Raw genomic sequence first — 22,363 nt, 5'->3', positions numbered from 1 at the left:
GCCTGCAGACTTCTGGCTATAAACGTGACGCCGCTGAACCTTCCCACTCAAGCACCAAAGACCCCAACAGCCAACACAATCAGCCCTGTGCGGAGAGAGCAGTGCTGTCCGTCCAGTCACTGTGCTCTATCTCAAGTGACGTGGCAAGGCCATAGTAACAAAGGTACCAGAGGAGGCACGGTCACCAGGACGACAGAATATGGGGCCAGGAAATAACACCACACAGGCACGGCCACCTCATTTTTTGACAAATGCGTTGAAGACAAACATCAGATAAGGAATATCTATGCCTTTAACAAGGATGATGGGGAAAGTGGAGGTCCACAAAGACAGGCTCAAGACACGACTTGACCTTCCGCACAAAAATACATTCAGAGACTGACCTAACTGAGAGAGCCAAGTCTCTGAACCTGTCAGAGAAAAAGGAGGGAATGGGGGGAGAAACAATTCCTGATAAGCAAAGGGTCAGGAATGGCAGCAAAGGAACAGCCTGGATAGCAGGCTGCAGACTCTGCCAGCTGCCCAGCTGACAGAGGAACAGGCTGGAGAAGATGCAGAAACTCACAAAATTAAGCCCTAATAAAAGCATCCATGAGTAAGTGAGCAAATTAATTCAACAAATGCAAGAAATATTTATTTGTTTGTTTATTATTTGAGTCATGGTTTCTATGTGTAGAACCCACTGTCCTAAAATAAGGAACATTTTTACATTAAATTAAATGCATTTTAGTTTTTCAAATCATACTTTTAAAATAATACTGATTTAATAGTCTTTTTTTTTTCTTATGCCACTTTATTAGCTCTAGTGACTGAAATAAAAGATAGATTATGTTTTGGGTTTTTGGTTTTTTTTTTTAACAATGAAAAAGCAATCAAACTTCAGATTTATTATGGACACCTATTTTCTTCCTTGTTTGGTGTGAGTGTGTGTATGGAGGGGTGTTGCCATCACCTGCTTGTTTTTTTATTTTTCTCTGTGTAATAGCTCTGGCTGTCCTGGACTATCTTGGTAGATCAGGCTGGCCTCGAACTCTCAATGATCCTCCTGCCTCTGCCTCCCAAGTACTGTCTGGGATTAAAGGTATGCACCACCTGCCTGGCCATACAGTCTTAAACAGAAGAAAAAGTGAGAACATTTCAAGTTGTCAAGCCCTTTTTGTCAAAACAAACTTTAAAAAGAAAATCATGTTCCTTAGCACATCAGCGTGAAAAGTGCATTTGGTGACTGGCCGTGTGTGTCTGAATTCCAATTGCGTTAATGGTCCAGGGAATTAAAAAGAAACCTAGTGCCTACAACTGCCACCTCAGAGCAGTAACACATGCTGGGTTCTTTTGGATGTGACTGGTTCCTCCTGCTTGAGAAAGAACACAAAGTGGCCAGTTCGTGTGTCAGGGAATGTTCAGCATCCTCAGCCATAAGGGAAATGCAGGTTGAAAGTTCACAGAGAGACAAAAACTTTCCTGAGGGGATGAGTGTGTCAGTGTATGACTCACTGGCTGGAGGCTTTGCTTCTGATCACTGATAATAGGAGTGTTGGCTTGGGGGGAAGGGAGGGAAGGGAGGGACGGAAGGAGGGAGGGACGGAGGGATGGAGGGAGGGAGAGAGGGACGGAGGGAGGGACGGAGGGAGGGACAGAAGACATGAACAGGGAGAAGGAAGGGAAGGAGAGAGGGAAAATGTCAAGAGGGGGTGATAAGAACCCATGTGGTGGGAGAAGAAAACCTTGTCCATTGTTTGTAGGAACATAAATTTTTGTAGACACTATGGGAATTGACGTGGAGGATCTTGAAAAACTAAATGTAGAACCATCATATGGCCTTGCTATGACACTCCTAGGGATATGTATGCCTGAAGTCAATAAACACACAGTAGAGATATTTGCCCATGCATGTTTTTGGTGGTGTCATCACAATAGCCAAACTGGATAGGTGGCTGTGAACCACCCATGGGGATGCTTAGCACCCAAACCGGTTCCTCTGGGGGAATCAGTAAGAGCTCCTTACTGTGGCGCTATCTCTCCAGCCCCGTATGGAAATGCTTTAATGTCAGAGGACGTTTTAGCTAAGAGCCAGTGGCCTACCTGAGACAACAGAAATTGCTTTCAGAGCTCTGAACACTCGGAAGGAACGAAGAGCAGAAAGGTTGACATTGGCACCTGGGATAAAAGTTGTGATCCTAGGAGACAAAACACAGGGAGAGCCCACGGTTGCTCAGTGCCTTGGCTACATCGCACATCTCCATGGAGGCCAGAGATTGGTGGCAGGTGTCTTCAGTAGCTGCCTACCTTACTTATTTGAGACAAGGTCTCTCACTGAACCCAGGGCTTGCCAGTTGGGCTGAACTAGCTTGTGGGTCAGCCTGAGGGACCGTTCTGTCTCTGCCTCTCGAGAGCTGTTGCTACAGGTACACGCCAGCACAGCCAGATGCTTTCATGCGGGTGCCGGAATCAGTCTTAGGAGCCTTATACTTGCACAGGAAGCATTTAGCTCTGAGCCATCCCCGAGCCCTGGCACCCATGTTCCTCATCCCTGAACCGCCATCTTGAGTGACCAGGAGCATGCAAGTGATGACTTTCAAATGTAAAACTCTGAGAAGAATAGCACCTGCCTCTAATAACATCTGCGACTGAAATGGGGGAGGGGGCAGAATATTGGCAAAATGCTAGCCATAAAGCCTGACACGAACGTTTCAGTCGATGTACCATTGTCGGGCTGGCTTGGTTTAGCTTATTGACGCCATCATCCAGGCGTCAGAACAGGATTACTCCCATCAGGAAGGATTTCAGCACTCACCTTCATCCACAACTAGTTCAAAATGGAACACGGAGGTTGGGGATGTGGCTCAGTGGTTAAAGGTCCCAGCCATGCAAGCCTGACAACCTGACTTCGATGCTCAGACCCCACACGCAGCAGCACACATCTGTGATCCCCGCACTCCTGTGGCCACACAGGAGACAGAGACGGGCATCACCGAGAAGCTCTCAGACCAGCTTGCCTGGAATACACCACGCAGCAAGAATATGACCTGCCTCAACAACATACAAGGCAAGAACAGACTCTAGCCGTTGTCCTTTGGCCTCCACCTGAAGTCTGTGTGGAAAGTTGGGTGGGTGGGAGGTCTGGGGAGGTGGCTCAGTGTTTACAGTGCTTTCCCTGCAAGCATGAGGTCCAGGGTCTGGACCTCCAGAACTCATGTAAGGCAGAGGCAAGGGATCCTAGAGCAAGCTAGCTAGGCAGAGTAGCCACATCAGTGAGCTCTGGGTTTGATTGAGAGGCCCTGCCTGAATGAGTAACATGGAAGAGCATGCTCCTGACATCAATCTCTAGCTTCTATATGCACACACATGTGTACGCATACAAATAACATGCATACACATATGCCTATGCACATAAAAATCATGTCTCAGAAGACCAAAACAAACAAAAACACACATCTCATTCTCTCACAGCTTCCTACCTCTTACCCTTAGCATACAGACTGAATGAAGTCCTTGGGTTGGTTTCTAAGACCAGCTAAGATTGGTAACATTACCCCCATCTTACCAATACAGACTCTTGCCACTGTTCCCTAACACACACACACACACACACACACACACACACACACACACACACACACACACACACACACTGGATCGCGGACTTTAACACAAAAGCCCCAGGTGGGAAATGACCACATGCAGCAATCAATCCAAAATTAAACTTAAAAGCCCAAACTAGAAAATGTCTGGAAGGAAACCCTTTGTGATCTCATAGTAGCCAAACATGCTTGCCAGAGTCCTTGGTTCCCCCACAGGCCCTGACACCCACGCACGTGCAGCCCCACCCGGGTAAGATGGTTACAACCACACTGTAACCATTACTAAGTCCACTCTTTCCCCTGCATTGAGAGCTTCGTGGCGGTGAGGGCCACGCTTTGCTGTTATTTTGTCTTTTGGTTTTACAGCCCTGTACTCACAGAGCCTGGCTTGTAAGAGGCCACAGCTGGTCAGTGGGTGGCTGAAAGCATGAGAGATGGGTGGCTGCCTGGTGTTGCTCTGGACCAGCCATTGCTACACTGAGAGACGCAGGCAACCTCAGGCCACCTCAGCTAGTCCTGCCAATGTGCACAGAGCCCCAAAGGAAGCAAAGGGACTTCTTTCCCACCCTAAGCATCTTCCATAAAAAAAATCTTTTAACAGTCTTACGCTGTTCCGATGACAATGAAGTCCAGCCAGTTCCACGGATCTCGGAGGAAGGAAAACTCGTCCAGGATGAAGCCTCTTGCCAAGATTTTAATTATAGCTTCTAAAATATAAATTCCAGTGAAGATGTATCTACAAAACAAATCATTCATAAAAAAGGGGCTGTGATAAGTGATGGGAAAAGAAAGGAGCCACACTGGGGATGTGCTCGGCAGGTAGGGGGGTTGCCTAGTATGTATGACGCCCTGAGTTTGAGCCCCAGTGCCACATAAATGATGCTTGGTGGTGCAGACCTGTGGTCCCGGCATTGGTAGGATGGACTAGAACAGACGTGTCAGGGGAAAGATGGCTCAGTGACTGAGAGAACCGCGTGTTCTTCCAGAAGGCCATAGTTCTGTTCCCAGGAGCCACATGGAGACTGACAGCTATGTGTAACTTTAATTTTGGGAATCCAATGCCCTCCTGGGGCACCCATGTGGTCCACAGATTCACATGCAAGCAAAACACCCATATACATAAAATATATAAATAAAAAAATATGTACTCTAAATGTAGAAAAATAAGAATTGAAATTAAAATACAGAAAATGATGTACCACATAAAGACTGTTAAGGAAGCTGAAATAAGCCAAGCGTGGTGGCACAGGCCGATAATCCCAGCACTCGGGAGGCAGAGGCAGGCGGATATCTGTTAGTTCGAGGCCAGCCTGGTCTACAAAGCAAGTCCAGGAGAGCCAGGGGGTGTTACACAGAGAAACTCTGCCCCACAAAAAACAAAACAAAACAAAAAAAGCTGAAACATCCATTCCATATGTAAAGAAATATTAATTTTTAAAAATGTAATCCCACCATGTGACCAAGACTGGACTCAAATTCACAATTTTTCTGTTTCATTTCGCAAGTTCTGGGATGACATGTGATGTCATGCCCCATATAAACAAGTATTTTTAAAAGTTTGCTTCTATTTTATTTAGCTGTGTATGTGGGGGTGAGGGCATGTGCACATGAGTGCAGGTGCACTCAGAGACCAGAAGAGGGTGTTAGCTCCCTTAGAGCAGGACTATATGCAGTTGTGATCTGTCTGACGTGGGTGCTGGGAGCTGAACCTGGCTCTTCATCAAAAGTAGTACGTTCTCTCTAGCTGCCATGAAATGTATGCATTTTTTCAAACACATAGTCTCACTATGTAGTCCAGGCTTCTCCCCAATTTATGACCATCCTGCTCCGCCTCCTGAGTGACAGAATTACAGGCTGGAGAGATGGCTCAGAGGTTAAGAGCACTGGCTGCTCTTCCAAAGGTCTTGAGTTCAATTCCCAGCAACCACATGGTGGCTCACAACCATCTATGTGATTTGATGCCCTCTTCTGGCCTACAGGTGTACATGCAGGCAGAGTACTATATACATAATAATAAATAAATAAATCTTAAAAAAAAAAAAAAAAGAACCCAAAACATAGCCAGATGTGGTAGCGCACACCTGTAATCCCAGAACAAAGGGAAGTAAGGCAGGCAGATTTCTGTGAGTTCAAGGCCAGCCTGGCCTACAAAGCAAGTCCAGGACAGCCAAGGCTACATACACAGAGAGACCCTGTCTCAAAAAACCACAAAAAGAAAAAGAAAGAAAGAAAGAAGTTACCCAAGTAAATAATTAAAAGTTTATGTGTGCTGTTTGCTACAAATATTTCTAATTCTTCTAAAGACAATTGGCTTGTTGTTGTTGTTGTTGTTGTTGTTTTTAATCGACAAAAAGAAAATTGACTCTGCCAGTATTTATGGTGAGGAAGCGGGATCCATCTCCATGCCCAGCTCAACTCCAACTTAAGACAGTCATTCTTTCAAGCAAACCTTTTGGTTGTTTATTGTACTAGGGGTTTTGGATAAGGGTTTTGCTGAGGCGCAGGCTAGCCTTGAGTTCAGCATATGTCTGAGGATGGCCTTGAACTCTGATCCTCCAGCTTCACTTCCCAACTGCTGAGACCACAGCACGCATCGCCGCCGTCGTGCTCAGTTCGCGTAGTGCTGGGGATGGAGCCAAGGGCTTCATTGACGCCAGGCAAACATTCCACCAAGTAAAGCCACATGCCCAGCTTGGTCAGCTAGCTTTTTAAAAAAATGCTTCAGGGCACGCGGATGCGGGGACAATACTCACTCAGAAACCTCAGAGACTTGTCTTTTTTCCACAAAAAAAGCCATGAATATACAGTTGACGATCACTGTGCAGATGATGAACATGCTAAAGAGCGTGAGCGGTACCGGTTAAGGCACATACGGTACAGGAGGTGATGGAGACTGCCGTTGTGATGGGGATCTCTGAGCTGCTCGCATTGGGTGCTGTTCTCGGTGAGAGTTGGCTGCAAGCGATTCAGTGCTAGCCCCATCTCTGGAGAGGGTTCCCTGCTGAAAGGCACCCTCCTCCTAGGTAGAGCTACTCTCCCCTTCACACCTCTGGTGGCTCACTTCTGAAATCCCAGCACCAAGGAGGAGAAGACATGAGCATCAGTAGTTCTGTGTCATCCTTGGGTCACAGAGAGTCTGAAGTCAGCCTGGATGGCATGAACCCCTGGTGCCATGTGACCTAGGAACTCCCCCACAGAGTTGGGCCCAGGCTGACTTAGCTGCAGCCTGGCCTGGCTCATCCTCATCCCATGCCCTGGCAGTGCTAGAGGGAAACCCCAGAGCATCCTGCAGACTAAGCAAGCACCCACCACTGAGCCCTCTGGCCGCATGCTCGGCCTTTCCACCTTTGCCGTCTGCTTCCTGTCTTCCTTTTCCACTAAATCGTCTCAGTGGCAGTCCCTACCGCAGACTCCATTTCCGGGGATCCAACCCAAACACTCCCGGGCATTCTCAGCAGTGTGCCTGTGTGTATGGATCCACACGGGCCTTCCCTCTCACGGGTCCGAAACGCCCTAGCCTCTCCCCAGCTCCCATACATGCAGAATGCCTAATGATCCTCTCGCCTGCTTCCGTCCTCTAAATCAGAGGCCACAAATGCTGCACCTGAAGAGCCTGGAAGGTCATGTGTGTCTATGAACTGGGCTTCGTGTGGGAGATGGAGCAGAATGGTCGTCACAATCCCCTCTAAGAGACAGAGGCCTCTCTCACTACACTGTTTTTGCCAGGAGGGAACGCAGGCTTAGCCTTGCAAGAGTGTGTGCGTGCGTGTATGGTATGATTGCATATGGATCCATGTGTGCGTGTGTGTGTGTGTGTGTGTGTGTGTGTGTGTGTGTGTATGTGTGTGTGTGTGCGTGTGTGTGTGTGTGTGTATGTGTGTGTGTGTGTGTGTGTGTGTGTGTGTGTGTGTGTGTGTGTGATGCCTATGGGAGAATTCACCAGTGTGTGTTCAAATGTGGACAGAGGTGGTATGTGTGCACAGGTCACACGTGGGTTGACCTCAAGAGTCTTCCTTAATCAGTCCCCGCCTTCTGCACCAAGGCAAGGTCTCTCACTTAACCCAGAGCTCACCATTCAGCTGATCGCAGAGCTGAGATTACAAGCAGGCTGCCAGGGCTGCCCAGAATGATGTGGGTGCTGGGTATCTGAATTCTGGTCTGCATCCTCATACACTAACTAAACACGTTACCAGCTAAGCCATCTCCCTGGCCCAGAGGATTTTTTTTGGTTGGTTGGTTGGTTGGTTTGGTTCAGTTTGGTTTGGTTTTGAGACAGGGTTTCTCTGTGTAGCCTTGACTGTCCTGGACTCACTCTGTAGACCAGGCTGGCCTTGAACTCACATTGATCTGCCTGTCTCTGCCTCCTGAGTGCTGGGATTACAGGCGTGCGCCACCAGATTTTTTTTTTTTAAAGAGAAGCTGGAAATAGGACTGTCTGTGTTAGAAAATGTCTCCAAAATGTTTCCAAAACTGTGCGGGTACAACAGCATGCAGCTGTCACCTCAGTGTGCCACCCAGGCTGCCCCTGCACAGCTCTCATCAGGGCATCCTCTTAGATGCGCCTCCTGCAGGATGCCTCCCAGGCAGCGTCTGCTTGTTCTCTTGTGCTCACTTAGATCCGATACCTCTGCCTGTGTCTCCTGAAGCTGAGGCTGCTGGGCACAGCTGCTCACACACACACACACACACACACACACACACACACACACACACACACACCCTACCCCACACAGTGCCAGGCACAGCCCAGAAGCCCTCTGGGAACAAAGTCTGTTTGCTTCCACTGAAATGACCCGACAGAGTGCTGGCCTAGCACACTGAAGCCCTGTGCTCAGTCCCCACCACTGCTCGGCCTGTGTGTGGAGATGGGGGGGGGGGGGGTCCTATAATCTCAGAACTTGGAAGGTGGCAATGGGAAGATGGGAAGTCTGAGATCATCCTCTGCTACAAAGGGACAGCCTGAGCTATGGGACCCTAACTATATTAATAATAGTAATAGCAATAGTCACGCATGGGTGCTCAGGACCCGCACGTGCTTCCCAGCCCGGACTGAGGAAAAGGATATGAGTGGACCGAGATTCGAATCATTAAACTTCTGATGGGATGGAAAGGCCCCAGGACGAACAAGGCCCGCTTGGCACTGAAGCGATACATTGTTCTCTTCTCGTTCAGCACCATGAACGTCTGTGAAGAGATCACAGCACGGAAATTAACACACCGACAGACAGCGTTCTTCAAGACCCGTTTATAGAAAGTTCTAGGGAACCTCGTCTGGGACTCTGACCAACGACTGCAGTCGCTGGTGGCAGGGTCTCTGAGCAAACTCTGGAGGACAACAGCTCCCATTTTGTGGGTTTGGCTTCAAGACGAGCGTTATGCTGTGGGCTGTCTCCACCACACAGTGCACACTGGAGGACACAGGGTGTGCAGCCGTATCCCGGCAAGCAGCCCTTTGATGCTGCACTTCACAGTGTGTACAAGTGGACACAGGACTGGAAGGAGTCTACACAGAGCCCGAGCTTGGACAGCCGCACGTACGTAGCCGTATCTTAAAGCACAGCCATTTTCAAAGAAAGTTTTGTGATTTGTCTTATGATACAAAGAGATTATGTGGCTAGGTAGCGGGTCTGAGCAGCTTTGATGAAACAACCAATCTGTTTCTGACCTTTAACACACATCAGGGGCTGGGAAGAGGGCTCAACAGGTAAAGGGGCTTGCCGTCAAGTCTGGAGACCTGAGTTTGATCCTGAGGACCCACATGTGCTAAGATACACACACACACACACACACACACACACACACACACACACACACACACTGATTGGTTGGTTGGTTGGTTGGTTGGTTGGTTGGTTGATTGATTGATTGATTGAACAAATAAATGTAGAACCTTCCCAGGAAGCAAGTCATCAAGTGTGACACATGTTTCTGTGCACATCTATGAGGGACTATCTACACTGTGCTAACTAAGGTGGGGTTACTCACCCAAAATGAGGGTGACACCATCCAGTGGCCTGGTACCCTGACTGAGTACAACGGAGAAAGTGAGCGGAGCACCAGGATTTATCTCCCTGCTTCCTGACTGTGGATGCAATGTGACCAGCGACCTCACACTCCAGCCACCTCACACTCCAGCCACCTCACACACCAGCCACCTCACACACCAGCCGCCTCACACACCAGCCGCCTCACACACCAGCCCCTCAAACTCCAGCCACCTCACACTCCAGCCGCCTCACACTCCAGCCGCCTCACACTCCAGCCACCTCACACACCAGCCACCTCACACTCCAGCCGCCTCACACTCCAGCCTCCTCACACTCCAGCCTCCTCACACTCCAGCCGCCTCACACACCAGCCACCTCACACTCCAGCCACCTCACACTCCAGCCACCTCACACTCCAGCCGCCTCACACACCAGCCACCTCACACTCCAGCCGCCTCACACTCCAGCCGCCTCACACTCCAGCCGCCTCACACTCCAGCCGCCTCACACTCCAGCCGCCTCACACTCCAGCCGCCTCACACACCAGCTGCCTCACACACCAGCCGCCTCACCAGCCCCCTCACACACCAGCCGCCTCACACACCAGCCGCCTCACCAGCCCCTCACACTCCAGCCGCCTCACACTCCAGCCGCCTCACACTCCAGCCACCTCACACTCCAGCCGCCTCACACACCAGCTGCCTCACACTCCAGCCCCTCACACAGCAGCCACCTCACACACCAGCCGCCTCACACTCCAGCCGCCTCACACACCAGCCGCCTCACACTCCAGCCACCTCACCAGCCCCTCACACTCCAGCCGCCTCACACTCCAGCCACCTCACACTCCAGCCGCCTCACACACCAGCTGCCTCACACTCCAGCCCCTCACACAGCAGCCACCTCACACACCAGCTGCCTCACACTCCAGCCACCTCACCAGCCCCTCACACTCCAGCCGCCTCACACACCAGCCACCTCACACTCCAGTCACCTCACACTCCAGCCGCCTCACACACCAGCTGCCTCACACTCCAGCCCCTCACACAGCAGCCACCTCACACTCCAGCTGCCTCACACTCCAGCCACCTCACACTCCAGCCGCCTCACACTCCAGCCGCCTCACACTCCAGCCACCTCACACACCAGCCACCTCACACACCAGCCGCCTCACCAGCCCCTCACACACCAGCCACCTCACACACCAGCTGCCTCACACACCAGCCGCCTCACACCCCAGCCGCCTCACACTCCAGCCACCTCACACACCAGCCGCCTCACACTCCAGCCGCCTCACACCCCAGCCGCCTCACACACCAGCCGCCTCACACTCCAGCGCCTCACACACCAGCTGCCTCACACACCAGCTGCCTCACACTCCAGCCGCCTCACACTCCAGCCACCTCACACACCAGCCACCTCACACACCAGCGCCTCACACACCAGCCGCCTCACACTCCCAGCCTCACAGACTGTAGTCCCTCAAGGTGTAAATCAAAATGAGCCTTTCCTCCACTAGCTTGTTTCATGCCAGGTGTTTGATCACAACTCTACAGAGAGTAACCAACATACAAAGGCCTTCACTCTCATCCCCTGACACAAACAAGGCAAATCTATCCGTGACCCTTACCTGAGGCCTGTAAGGTGGAGTGCTCTCACATCACAGCTGAGCACACATAGGGGTGCAGGGCTCAAAACAAGTACTGGCCCTATGCATGGAGGTTTTGCCACCTGTGAGCGATCAGTGTTCTACCAACCCTTAGGAGGTAGGTCCACAGATGCTAGACACAGGACAGACCTGTCAGATGAGGAGTTCCCACCTCTAAAAATCCCAGTGAGGTATCTTAGTTTCCTTTCTGTGGCTATGATAAAGCTCATTACCAAAAGCAACTTGGGAGTAAAGGGTTTATGTGGCTGGCTCACACATCCCGATCACAATCCATCATGATGGGAAGGCAGACTCCAGGCAGGAGCTCCAGGCAGGAACCTGGAGGCAGGAACTGAAGCAGAGGCCATGGAGGAATGCTATTTGCTAGCTTGCTCCCCATGGCTTGCTCAGTCTGCTTTCTTATAGCACCCAGGACCATCAACCCAGGGATGCCACCTCCCACTGTAAGCTGTGTCCCCTCCACGTCAATCATTAGTCAAGAAAATGCCCCGTATTTGCCACAAGCCAATTGGATGGAGGCATTTTTCTCAACTAATTTGTCCTCCTCCCACATGACCCTGGCTGTGTCAAGTTGACAAAGAAGTAGCCAGCACACACTCTGTGCCCAGCTCTTCCTGACATGTGCCCCTTGGCCCCAGTAGCAAAGGGGCCCTGGACAGCTGCTTATCGCTCACGAGCTTCTGCCATCTGCCACTCCCTTTTCCACTTAGCAGTGGATCTGCTTTCCTAGTTGTTCTGTGGCCGACAGTCACGGAGCCAGAGCCATTCCTGTCCAATCCTGCTCCTCTAGTATTAAGGGAAAGGCCACTTGACCTTATGGTCTAGCATGGTCTCAGGTAAGAAGGACAGACCACGATGCCCATGGCCAAAGCTAGAAGAGCAGTGGAGCACCGGCTCTATAACAGACTTTCTAGCCACCTCTTGCCCATCAGTGAGTTCCTGGACACACTGACCTGGAAGCCATCTGCCTGCAAGGGAAAGTATAGCTAGAGTGTCTGTCTGTCTATCTGTCTTACCTCATACAACAATATATAAGGAGCCATGGGGCTCTTTCAGTGCTAGGAGCCTATGAGTCCAAGACTTGTGAGAAGGGCTCTGTGCCCTTCCTTTCAGTAAACGGATCATTTCAGGGCAGAGAGTGACCTTCCCTTTGAGGTTGGTCACCCCTAATAACACAGGGAGATTAATCTCTCCCATTACAGAGGGCAGATGGTCACTTCCAATGACAGGGGAAGACGGTCACCCCTGAATACAGGAGGAGGACAGTCACCCCATGATAGAGGGAGGATGGTCACCCCAGGGAGAACAGTACAGTTCTGCTCCTGTACACTGTGGCTCTGCTGGCACTTCCTGTTACTGCTTTAAATGTTTCAGCTAGTGATATATTTAACAACACTCAACAAGGCTTTATTGACTAGAAGAATGGGGACCAGCTCATCCTACCTGCTTGCTGACACATCTCCACCTCTTTCCTCTGTAGGAGCCTCTAAAGGTGGGAGTCGGGGGAGGGGGTGGCTAAGTGGCTAAGAATCAAGGAACTCTTGAGATGAGGTCTGGCGCTTTACCTTATACACTTAGCTTCCTTGTCTGTAAGGTAGAGTGCTCTCATTTCAATGTTGAGCACACATAGCCCATGAGATCATAGGTGCGCAGGGCTCAAAACATGTATCTCGCCTTCCAATGTGGAGGATGAGCCCAGCTAAGAAGTGGTGGCCCCAAACCAGAGCCTGCCCTCCAGGAGCTTTCAGCTCACAGAGCTGTTGCCAGTCCTGTGAGCTTCCTTCCCAGCTCTGGGGCAGACAGAACTCTCACAGCCGACTCCCCTCTGACAACCGTGCCTCTGAGAAGGGCTTGGGGTTCTGGAGCATAGTAAAAGGGGAAATGAAGAACAGTTTTCTGTTTGTTTGTTTGTTTCTCCTTCATCTCTCTGTCCCTTCCAGATATACTCCCAGTCACCTCTAATGGGCCATCCCCATTTGGTCTGGCAACTCTGGTCTTCCCATTTAAAGGGCGTGGTGGTTTGACTAGGAATGGTCCCCATAGACTGGTGTGTTTGAATGCTTTTCTCATAAGGAGTGGCACTATTGGGAGATGAAGCCTTGTTGGAGAAGGTGTGGCTTGTTGGAGGAAGTATGTCACTGTGGGGGTGGGACCTGAGGTCTCCCATGCGCAAGCTACACCCAATGGAGCACACAGTCTCTCTGCTTCCTGAAGACCAAGTTGTAGGGCTCTCGGCTCCTCCAGCAGCATGTCTGCCTGTATGCAGCCATGTTTCCTGCCCTGACAATAAATGGACTAAACCTCTGAAACTGTAAGCCAGCCCTAATTAAATATTTTCCTTTATAAGAGTTGCCACGGTCATGGTGTCTCTTCACAGCATGAGTAAGACCTAAGTAAGACAAAGGGCATGCACCCAGGCACCTTCTCTTTGAGAGGTCACGTTTCCATTAGTCTCAGCAAAAGCTGCTCTTAGCACCACAGTCATTATACTAAACATTTCCTTGGTCTGACGAGGTAGGCTTTCCGTCCTCTGCTGAACCACACATATGATGACAGGAGGGTCTTCTGAGCCTTTAGAAGGGGAAATCCTCTCAAAGGGATATGGCCTCACAGCCCAGGCTTTCATGGAGCCAAAGAAAGCCCAGAAATCAGACTTCCTCATCCTGAAGTCATTCTAGAATTTTCAGCAAGAATTACATCTAAGAGGGCTGGAGGGATGGCTCAGTGGTTTAAAACGTTTGCTAGTATTCCGGAGGACCCAAAGGACCCGGAGGACCCGGAGGACCTGGGTTCAATTCCCAGCACCCACATCGCATCTCACAACCACGTATAGTTCCAGTTTGAGGCGTTCTCATCCCCTCCTCTGGCCTCCACGGGCACTGCACATACATGATATATAGACACACATGCAGACAAAACACTCATGCACATAAATAAAAAGAAGAATTACATATGGGGATGGTGAGGTGGCTAAGCAGGTAAGACACTGGCCAAGCCTGACACCCTGAGTTTGATCTCAGGGTGCATATGTAGAAAGAACCAACTCCCAAAATATTGTCATCTGACCTCCACACACGTGCTCTGGCATATGTATGTGTGGATGGAGATATATACATATATATGTGTGTGTGTGTGTGTGTGTGTGCACATACACAAAATAGTAAGTAAATAAATGTAAGAAATTTAAAAGCAGAATTATCTGTAGTAGATAAATCATGGTGGCTTCCACACGCTTGTGTGAAGGTTACACACAATTTGCATGTGGCCACTTGATTAACATGGACTTAACAGTCATTGATTGAGCACCTACTTTATATCAATTATCAGTTTGACCTTCGTTTGTCTCACTTCCCAGCCCGGAAAGCCCATGCTCCGATGTTCTCTAAGACGTCCCTCCGGCTGAATGGGCATCCCTTCACAGTGCTGTCAGTATGATTTACAGTTCATAAAGCGCTTCACAGCATGTCTCGCCTTGGGTAGGGAGGTCAGACATTTGTTCCCACTCTAGAGACAGGAAGTGAGGATCTGGGTGGCCATTTTTCTGCAGTCGCAAAGCCAGTCTCAAGCAGTGGCCTGAGTGCCCGTCCCTGGCTGCCACGCTCTTTTCGAATGTGGTTTTTTTTTGGAGGGGGGGAGATGTTGACCTTATAACCTTTCTGCTGAGTTGGCCTCATTTCCTTCCCAGCACACAAATTAGAGAAGCAGGTAAGAGCCCAAGGTGACTCAGAGTTACAAAGACAGGGGTGACAGCAAAGGAGAAGAGGGTGCTGCCTGCCTCCCACAGACCCCAAGATTGGATTTGCAGAACCAGACGTATAGCTGTGGGCACAGTGTGGGCCCCCCCCTCCCCGGCACCTTCATGTGGGAGTACCTTATGGTCTCTGTAGAATGGGTCCAGGTCTTCCAGGGGCTTTGCTATCAGCCCGCGGGGAATGTCACCATAAAGCTTAGGTAACTTCCTGGAGGCCTTTAGGTCAAGCTGAGGCCGAGGCTGGGGCTCAGTGGCTGCCTTGTCTTTGGACTTCTTCTTCTCCTTGTGGATGGCGATCCGCTTCTCTATTGCGGCCAAAGAGTCAGAAGTAAAGGGGCGGAAATTCCGCTCATCTGGGAAGATCACTGGGTAGTACCTGTCCTCCATCTTCACCCTTGGGACAGAGATGTGTGACAGAAGCATAGCTTTCAGGGTGGGGACACAACTCAAATTGTCCTGGACTCACTCTCAAGGGATAGTGTCCTGGAGGTCTACAGAAATAGATGCTGTCTGTGGGGTAGTCTACAAAGGGCCACCACGTGTGTACAGTAGAAACGTGGGGCACAGAATGGATAGGCGGGACAGACAGACTCTATGTTCTATATGCTTCCATGTTGTAGAATGTGTCCTGTGTGTTTTAAGCTGGTCCTCTGGGAAAGCGGCAAGTGCCTTTAACTACTGAACCATCTCTTCAGCCTCAAGAGTTGGCATCTGGACACACGGTCACCTTCACCCAATACTTTAAAAGAATGGGGGAACCAAAAGCCATATATATATATATATATATATATATATATATATATATATATATATATATATATATATATATATATGACCAGACTCTAAGTATGTATGAAGGTCAGGAGACCTATGCCTACAGCAGTAGCAGAGAGAAAACACAAAAGACAGTGGGCCTGGCACCTGTCAGAGTCCGCAGCATAGGTCACAACAATACTCCTTTGAAATATACATTGCTGCTGAGACCATAACTGTAACAGTAACTTATATTTGGTGTATGTGGGGTGGCACTTTTTCTATTCACCCATTCTAGCTTCTAAATAAATGATACAGAGACTTCTAAGATTTATTAACAAGCTTTAAGCTATTTCCCATCCAGGTGCCCTGAGTTACTTGCCATTATCAGTCTTGCCTGGGCTGTTTCTGATCCATTGGGTCAGGTGTTAATCACAAATCCTTTCTCCACCTCTTTTTCCTTCTCCTCTCCCTCGTGGTCCCTACGTGGGACCCCAAAATCTGCCTTCTGTCCTCGCTCACCCAGATATGGGCTGCCCAGCTTCTTTTTTTTTTTTTTAAACCAATCAGAGATAATTGCTCCATGTATGTGACAATGCCCTTGTCAGGTCTGCAACCAGATCTCAGGACCCAGAATTCAGTGTTTGAATACATAGAACACCAGACCAACGCCAACACAGAGCTGTAGCTAAAGACAGCGAAGCACACTGCCCATGGTCTATCTGTTTGGCCTGCTATAACGCCACACTCTTATGAGACTCACAGAAAAAGAAGTGTGCTAGCAATCTAACATAGCTTATATTGATTGATAGTGCACTAGTTGCCCAAAAGAAGGGACATGAGGTTTGGGGAGATGGCCGAGTGGGGGAAAGTGCTGCCTCCCACCAACGCAGGTCATCTGAGTTCACTCCCCTGGAGCCATACGGTGGAATGAGAGAAGCAACCTCCTAAGGTGTCCTCTGATTAACTTCCACACCAGGGTGTGGGGACACCAGTGGCTCAGAAAGTAGTAGCCAGAACTGACCACTGGGAATGACAGTCCAACTGAAAAGTGTCTGTATAACAATGGGAAACAGACAGGGCGAGCAGGCAAATAGCCCACGGGTTGGGAAGCAATGGTTCGCAGCCGTTCATCCAGCACAGGAGCAACACGCAGCACACATAAAGCAGCCAAACACCATGTGAATAAGCAACGCCGTCAAGAAAGGTGAAGGATAACAGTCGACTCTCAAAAGCACGGGTGGGTACACGTAACCAATAGATGGACCATGTTCACTATCTTTAACCACCAAGGAAATGTCAATCAAAGGCACACTGGAATTCCATCTAAGGCTAGACACGCACCTCCGTGGTGGGGTGTTTGCCTAGCAGGTATGATGCCCTAGATTTAATCCGCAGCTGGAGGATGTGGGGTGGACAGAGACAGGCAGAGACAGACTGACAGACATACAGACAAACACAGAAAGACAGAGAGACAGAGGGACAGACAGAAATAGGTGAGAAAGAGAGGTATCTTATCTTGCCCCAATTAGATGGCCTAGCATTAAAAACAAAATCAGTCAGGCAGTGGTGCACACCTTTAATCCCAGCACTCGGGAGGCAGAGGCAGGTGGATCTCTGTGAGTTCGAGGCCAGCCTGGTCTACAAAGTAAGTCCAGGACAGTCAAGGCTACAAAGAGAAACCCTGTTTCGAAAAACCAAAAAAAACCAAACAAACAAACAAACAAAACAAAAACAAAGGCTGTTGAGGAGACAGGGAAATCAAACCTTACACACTGCAGGTGGGAACAGAAATTGGTTAAGTCACTATGGAAATGAGTGTGGAGGCGCCAGTGAAAAGAGAACTACCATATGGACCATGTACAACACTCCCAATTTTACACCCTAACAACTCAAAGGCAGCATCCAGCAGCTACTGGGACACCACTCACAATATCCGGCTTGTGGAATCCACCCCAAAGCTCAGCGATGAGCAAGCATATGTTTACGTGAAACATATGTGTGCTGCTCAACAACAAAGAAGAATGAAAACATGCTGGCGGCAGCAAGGCAGGTTGAGCTGGAGACTACCATGTTCACTGAGAAAAGCCAGACTCAGACAAGTATTACATTTTTTTCTCTCATCTGTGAACCTGGGCAGGGGAGAGACACATAAAAGGAGGGTTATTGAGGAGGAGGAAGAAAGGAGTGAGGGGAGAATAAGGGAGAAGTAATGAGCAGGATCAAGGTTACTAGGGGACATAAGAAAGTAGCACAGCGACACCCACTGTTTGGTGCAGTCAACATGCACTAACAAAAAGCATTAAACAATAAATAAGCAGAAAAATGCAAAGGACAAAACAGGAAGAACGGGAGGAGGTGGAGAAGTAACTGTCAGTAAACTGCGTTCCGTAATCACTAACGGACAATTAAGTGGCTTCTACTTAACGCTTGATAAATGAAGAAACTGGGAGTTCAAACATCAGTGGTCCGAAGTCAGCACTGAATTGGTAATGGTGAGGCTGCAGACAGGGACGAAGGTGGCTCTGAAGAGCTGAAGTTAGTTCACCAGGCAGAGACAGGGCTGTGGGAGTCACAGCGTGAAGGCACTGGGGCCTGCACAGGGCCTCCATTTGTAAAGTTTATCAAAGTCGTGTGACCCACTGTGCCGGTCACCTTTGATGCACCACCAGCACATCCTTCGTCCTCTTAGCCCCGCTCTGCACCATGAGGTGATCCAAACTTAGCTCACAGCTGGGGGTCCCTCGTGCTCGGATTGTGCCTAGACAGTGAAAGCACTCACTAGCAACCCTGAGAGGAGTGGGGGAGGGGTAGGAATGGCCTCCTCGCCTCTCTTCCTGGCCCTGGCTACCCGCCACACTGGGTAGGCTGCAGTCTGCGTGTTTCCCCATGTAGTCCTGCCTGCCTTCCCTCACCCCTTCCAATATGGGGTGTTGTAGCCCCCATCTTTACCAGGGGGAAGAACTGCACTATCGCCCATTTCTGTCACTGAGACCTGCCTGCACCTTTTTACAAAGTCCCTTTAATAAAACAGTCTCAAACAGCCCAGTTTGAACGTGCCACCTGTTTACTGTTGTTAGTAAAGCCATTCATCCAATAACATTTAGAAGACACAAAAAAGGAAATGATCCCCCACAAGCCACAGACACTGAGCACATGCAGGGCTCATGAGCTGGCGTATTTCCCTTCAGTCCCTTTCTCATGCTCATGTTTTACTTGCTCAAGTCATTGTCACTTGCACGCAATTGTACGTGGTCATCTTCTCCCTGGGCCCTACATTACAAACACTGTAACAGCCATAGAACCATTTAACATTTAATAGTGCTTATTCTGTTCCAGGTAAAACTCTGTGTGTGTGTGTGTGTGTGTGTGTGTGATATGCATCAACTCAATTCATTCTAGAAACCATCTCATAAGGTAAATATCCTTACTCCATCTCAGAGGATGGCTTCCAACAAGTAGATTGCCTTCCTTTTCACTCTAGGCAACTGTCTGGTTAGAACCTCACACTTCACCCCAACCAGTGGGAGAAATGATCAGAAAACCATGAGAGGTCTGCAACGCCCCGCCAAGCACACTTAGGAGGGGATCCTGTCCTTACAGAAGGCCACAGGTCACACTGACATCATCAGTCAATAAGCGCTGTAGGCCAAGCCCTCCAGAGATCAGTTCTGAACATCCAGAAGGCAGGCAGTAGTCAAACAACGCAATTTGACAGCTGAAGGCATCAGAGCTTAGAGAAATCAACCCTTGCCTATGGTCCTATACCCAAGTTGTAAAGAACTTCCCTCTAGCCCAATCAAACCACTTTCCAGGTCTCAAGCTCTCAGTGCCCTACAAGTCAACCTACTTGTTCATCCCCAAGGAGGGCAGGGGGACGCAATCAAGGGGAGAAAGCCACGCAGCCTCCAGCAGGGCTGAGCAAGGCTTATGGCTCCATCACTGTGTGTGACATGCCTCCCAGAACCTCCTCCCTGTTTGCATGCTTGTCACAAGCATCCCACTGCCCCTACCAGCTCACCTTCACCCATCCACCATCCAAGCCGCCTCCTTATCTACATTGGATGGTAGGCCCACCAAATTCTTAACTTTGGTGACCCCTAAGCCATGTTTATTAATGTAGATTATGACAAAAAAGAATATCATCTCCCCATTAATTAATAGATTCCATAAGGAAACCAGGGAGCAAGCAAGCATGAGCCAATGTTCACACAGTGATCCCTGGCCAAACCAACCACATGGTTAGCTCTTCAACAACAGCAAACCCACACAATATTTTCTGATTAAGTGTCCCCAGTAAGCCCAAAATATATTTAGGAGATTTGTACCAGAGTCTCGGGTGTAGATAAGGTTTCAGCATACCTTGTCTAGAAAACACCAACTGTTGACCTCAAGCCCCCAGGGTGACGAGCACCCATCAGTGCAGGGCAGCCAGCCCCTCCTGTTGCCTGTTCCCCAGGCCCTCTGAGAAGCAGCTGATGAGCTCTGCCACCTAACCATACATCTTCTAGTGGTCTGCGCCTCTGACTACAGTGGGATATGGTTACAAAGCGGCTTGCTATCCAGCCTGACACAAACAAGGAAGCTCTCTCGTGACAAACCCCAGCTCGAAAAGTCAGAGGATTGGGGTAGCCCCAGCCCGTGTGGCTTACCTGTCTTCCTGGTAAGGAGGCGCAAGGCACAGTTTGGTGGCTCCAGAGATTCTGCTCTTGGCAGTGGGGTGGAGCTCCGGGAGGGGCAGCTGGGAAGCTGGGTGGAGCTCCAGGAGGACAGCAGCGAGTGAGCTAGCGGGAAGAGAGCCAAAGTGATTTTAAAGAGCCCTGAAGGAAGCCCTGCAACCAGAGAAGTGACTGGGAGGGTACTCACATCTTGCCTTTAATCAGTGCTTAATCTAACTCTGCAGAAAGCATCATTAATAAAACAACAGGTTGGTTTTTCTCCTTAGCTTCATCCAAGAGCGTGAGGGAAGACAGGAAATTCTCTCTGAGAAGCCACACTGTGCTCTGCCTTGGGCTCACCTGTGGCCACCTAAGCCTATGTGAGCCACCTGAGGCCTGGCTGTTGAGACCACATAACATGTTGTCCCTTGCGAGGTGTCCATGCAGCGTCCTCACCCCCTCTTTCTTTTCCTTGTGCTATCTGTACCATCATCCAGACTTAGGAGAAATGTAGACATTGCTTATATGGGAGCCACAGTGATGCCAAATGACGCCCTTGGCCACGGAATCAATACCACGGAGATTCTCTCACCAAGGCCTGAGCTACTTCCATGAAAGCTGCTGGGTTGTTTTGTGGTCGTTGTTTATTTTTCTTTTTTCAATTTCTAGAGAAGATTTAAATCAGCCAGGAATCAGATCAATGCAGCTCTGAGACCTCATCAGAGAGGGTCCTCTGTGCAGGGGAGGGTGGCTGTGCAGAAGCTCACAGCTGGTCAGTGTGCAGAGAATAAGTGTAGTGGGATGCTCAGCCACGAACGGGACATCTGTAGCACTTCCCCAAGCCCAACACTCAGGCACCATCAGTGAAGAGGCTGTGGATCAGGGAGGATCTCAGCGAAGCAGGGTCTTCTGGGCATGACAGGACTGATGGATCGTGAACTCAGAGCAGCTGTGGGGGTCTGCACAAGAGCAAGCCAATCAGCACTCCAGGATGGAAGTGGGAGGAGCTCCTGAACCACCCACTCCTGGCTGAGGAGAGAGTGATGGTTGATGCTGCTGGGAGAAAGGCTGTCTTTAAGGGTGTGGTCCCCGATAGCTCAACCGTGCTCCAGTGAACAGCCGCACACACATGAGCATATGGGCAGCACAGAGTGCACTTAGTAGGTCACTAAATTTAAAAAATTTAGGCAGATGTCTGAGTCTGAAGATAGACTGGTGTACAGAGCGAGTTTCAGGACAGCCAAGACTATACAGAGAATGCGTGTCTCAAAAAAAATTAAAATTAAAAAATGATATGAAGTTGTGAAGGGTGAGGATGGATCTAGAATGAAATAAGAGGAGATGTGGGGATAGAAATTATTTTTTAATGTACTCATATATGTGAAAAAAATCTAACTGGAAAGTGTCTCTCGATAAAGCATTTTCAGGCACTGTCATAGTCCTGAGAACAGCAGCTGCACAGCTGGCTTTTATCAGCGGACAGTCGGTAGGAGTAGGCGTCTAAAGCAAGTGGGCTGGGAATTGGCAAATATCGGCCCTGTTCAGGGACACAACGACCACCTCCTGCTCCCCGGTCATAAGCTAGGGTGCTGGACAGATATCAAGGTTCGCAGGTCTTAGCTTTCTCCATGTGAAAACGGGATAACTCTTTCCAGGCCTCTCACTGTTAGGGCTGAATGTGGGCATAACTGGCAAACTCACACTCTAGTTATAGAGCATGCATGCGTGTGCGCGTGCGCGTGCGTGTGCGAGAGAGCATCACTGCGTGTAGGGGTCAGAGGATAATATCTCATGCTGTTCCTCAGGCCCCCTTTTTTTTTTTTTTTTTTTTTTGAGAGACAGTCTCTTACTGTTCTGGTTCTCTGAGTATTGAGACTGACTGGGCAGTAAGCCCCAGGAACCCAGTCCTAGGAGTAAAACTACCACAATACCTGGCATTGCCTGCTGAATTTTTTTTTAAATAT

General features: G+C 49.5%; 1 protein-coding gene across 1 annotated transcript in view; it reads right to left on the bottom strand.

The window, feature by feature from the left end:
* Positions 1 to 20,519, bottom strand: part of SCN11A (sodium voltage-gated channel alpha subunit 11) — a 75,639-nt gene extending 55,120 nt beyond the window's left edge. The window contains exons 1-6 of the mRNA XM_084754902.1: positions 20,394 to 20,519; positions 15,109 to 15,382; positions 8,614 to 8,765; positions 6,335 to 6,418; positions 4,189 to 4,317; positions 2,083 to 2,177 (exon numbers count right to left, since the gene is read on the bottom strand). Of these exons, the coding sequence (XP_084611028.1) occupies positions 2,083 to 2,177; positions 4,189 to 4,317; positions 6,335 to 6,418; positions 8,614 to 8,765; positions 15,109 to 15,375 (727 nt within the window). The 5' untranslated portion in view covers positions 15,376 to 15,382; positions 20,394 to 20,519. The remainder of the gene's footprint in view (positions 1 to 2,082; positions 2,178 to 4,188; positions 4,318 to 6,334; positions 6,419 to 8,613; positions 8,766 to 15,108; positions 15,383 to 20,393) is intronic.
* Positions 20,520 to 22,363: the final 1,844 nt, after the last annotated feature.

Source organism: Acomys minous (genome assembly GCF_964271855.1).
Source record: "Acomys minous genome assembly, chromosome: 13".
NCBI classification, from domain to species: Eukaryota; Metazoa; Chordata; class Mammalia; order Rodentia; family Muridae; genus Acomys; species Acomys minous.
This window is presented reverse-complemented; position numbering and strand designations above follow the sequence as displayed.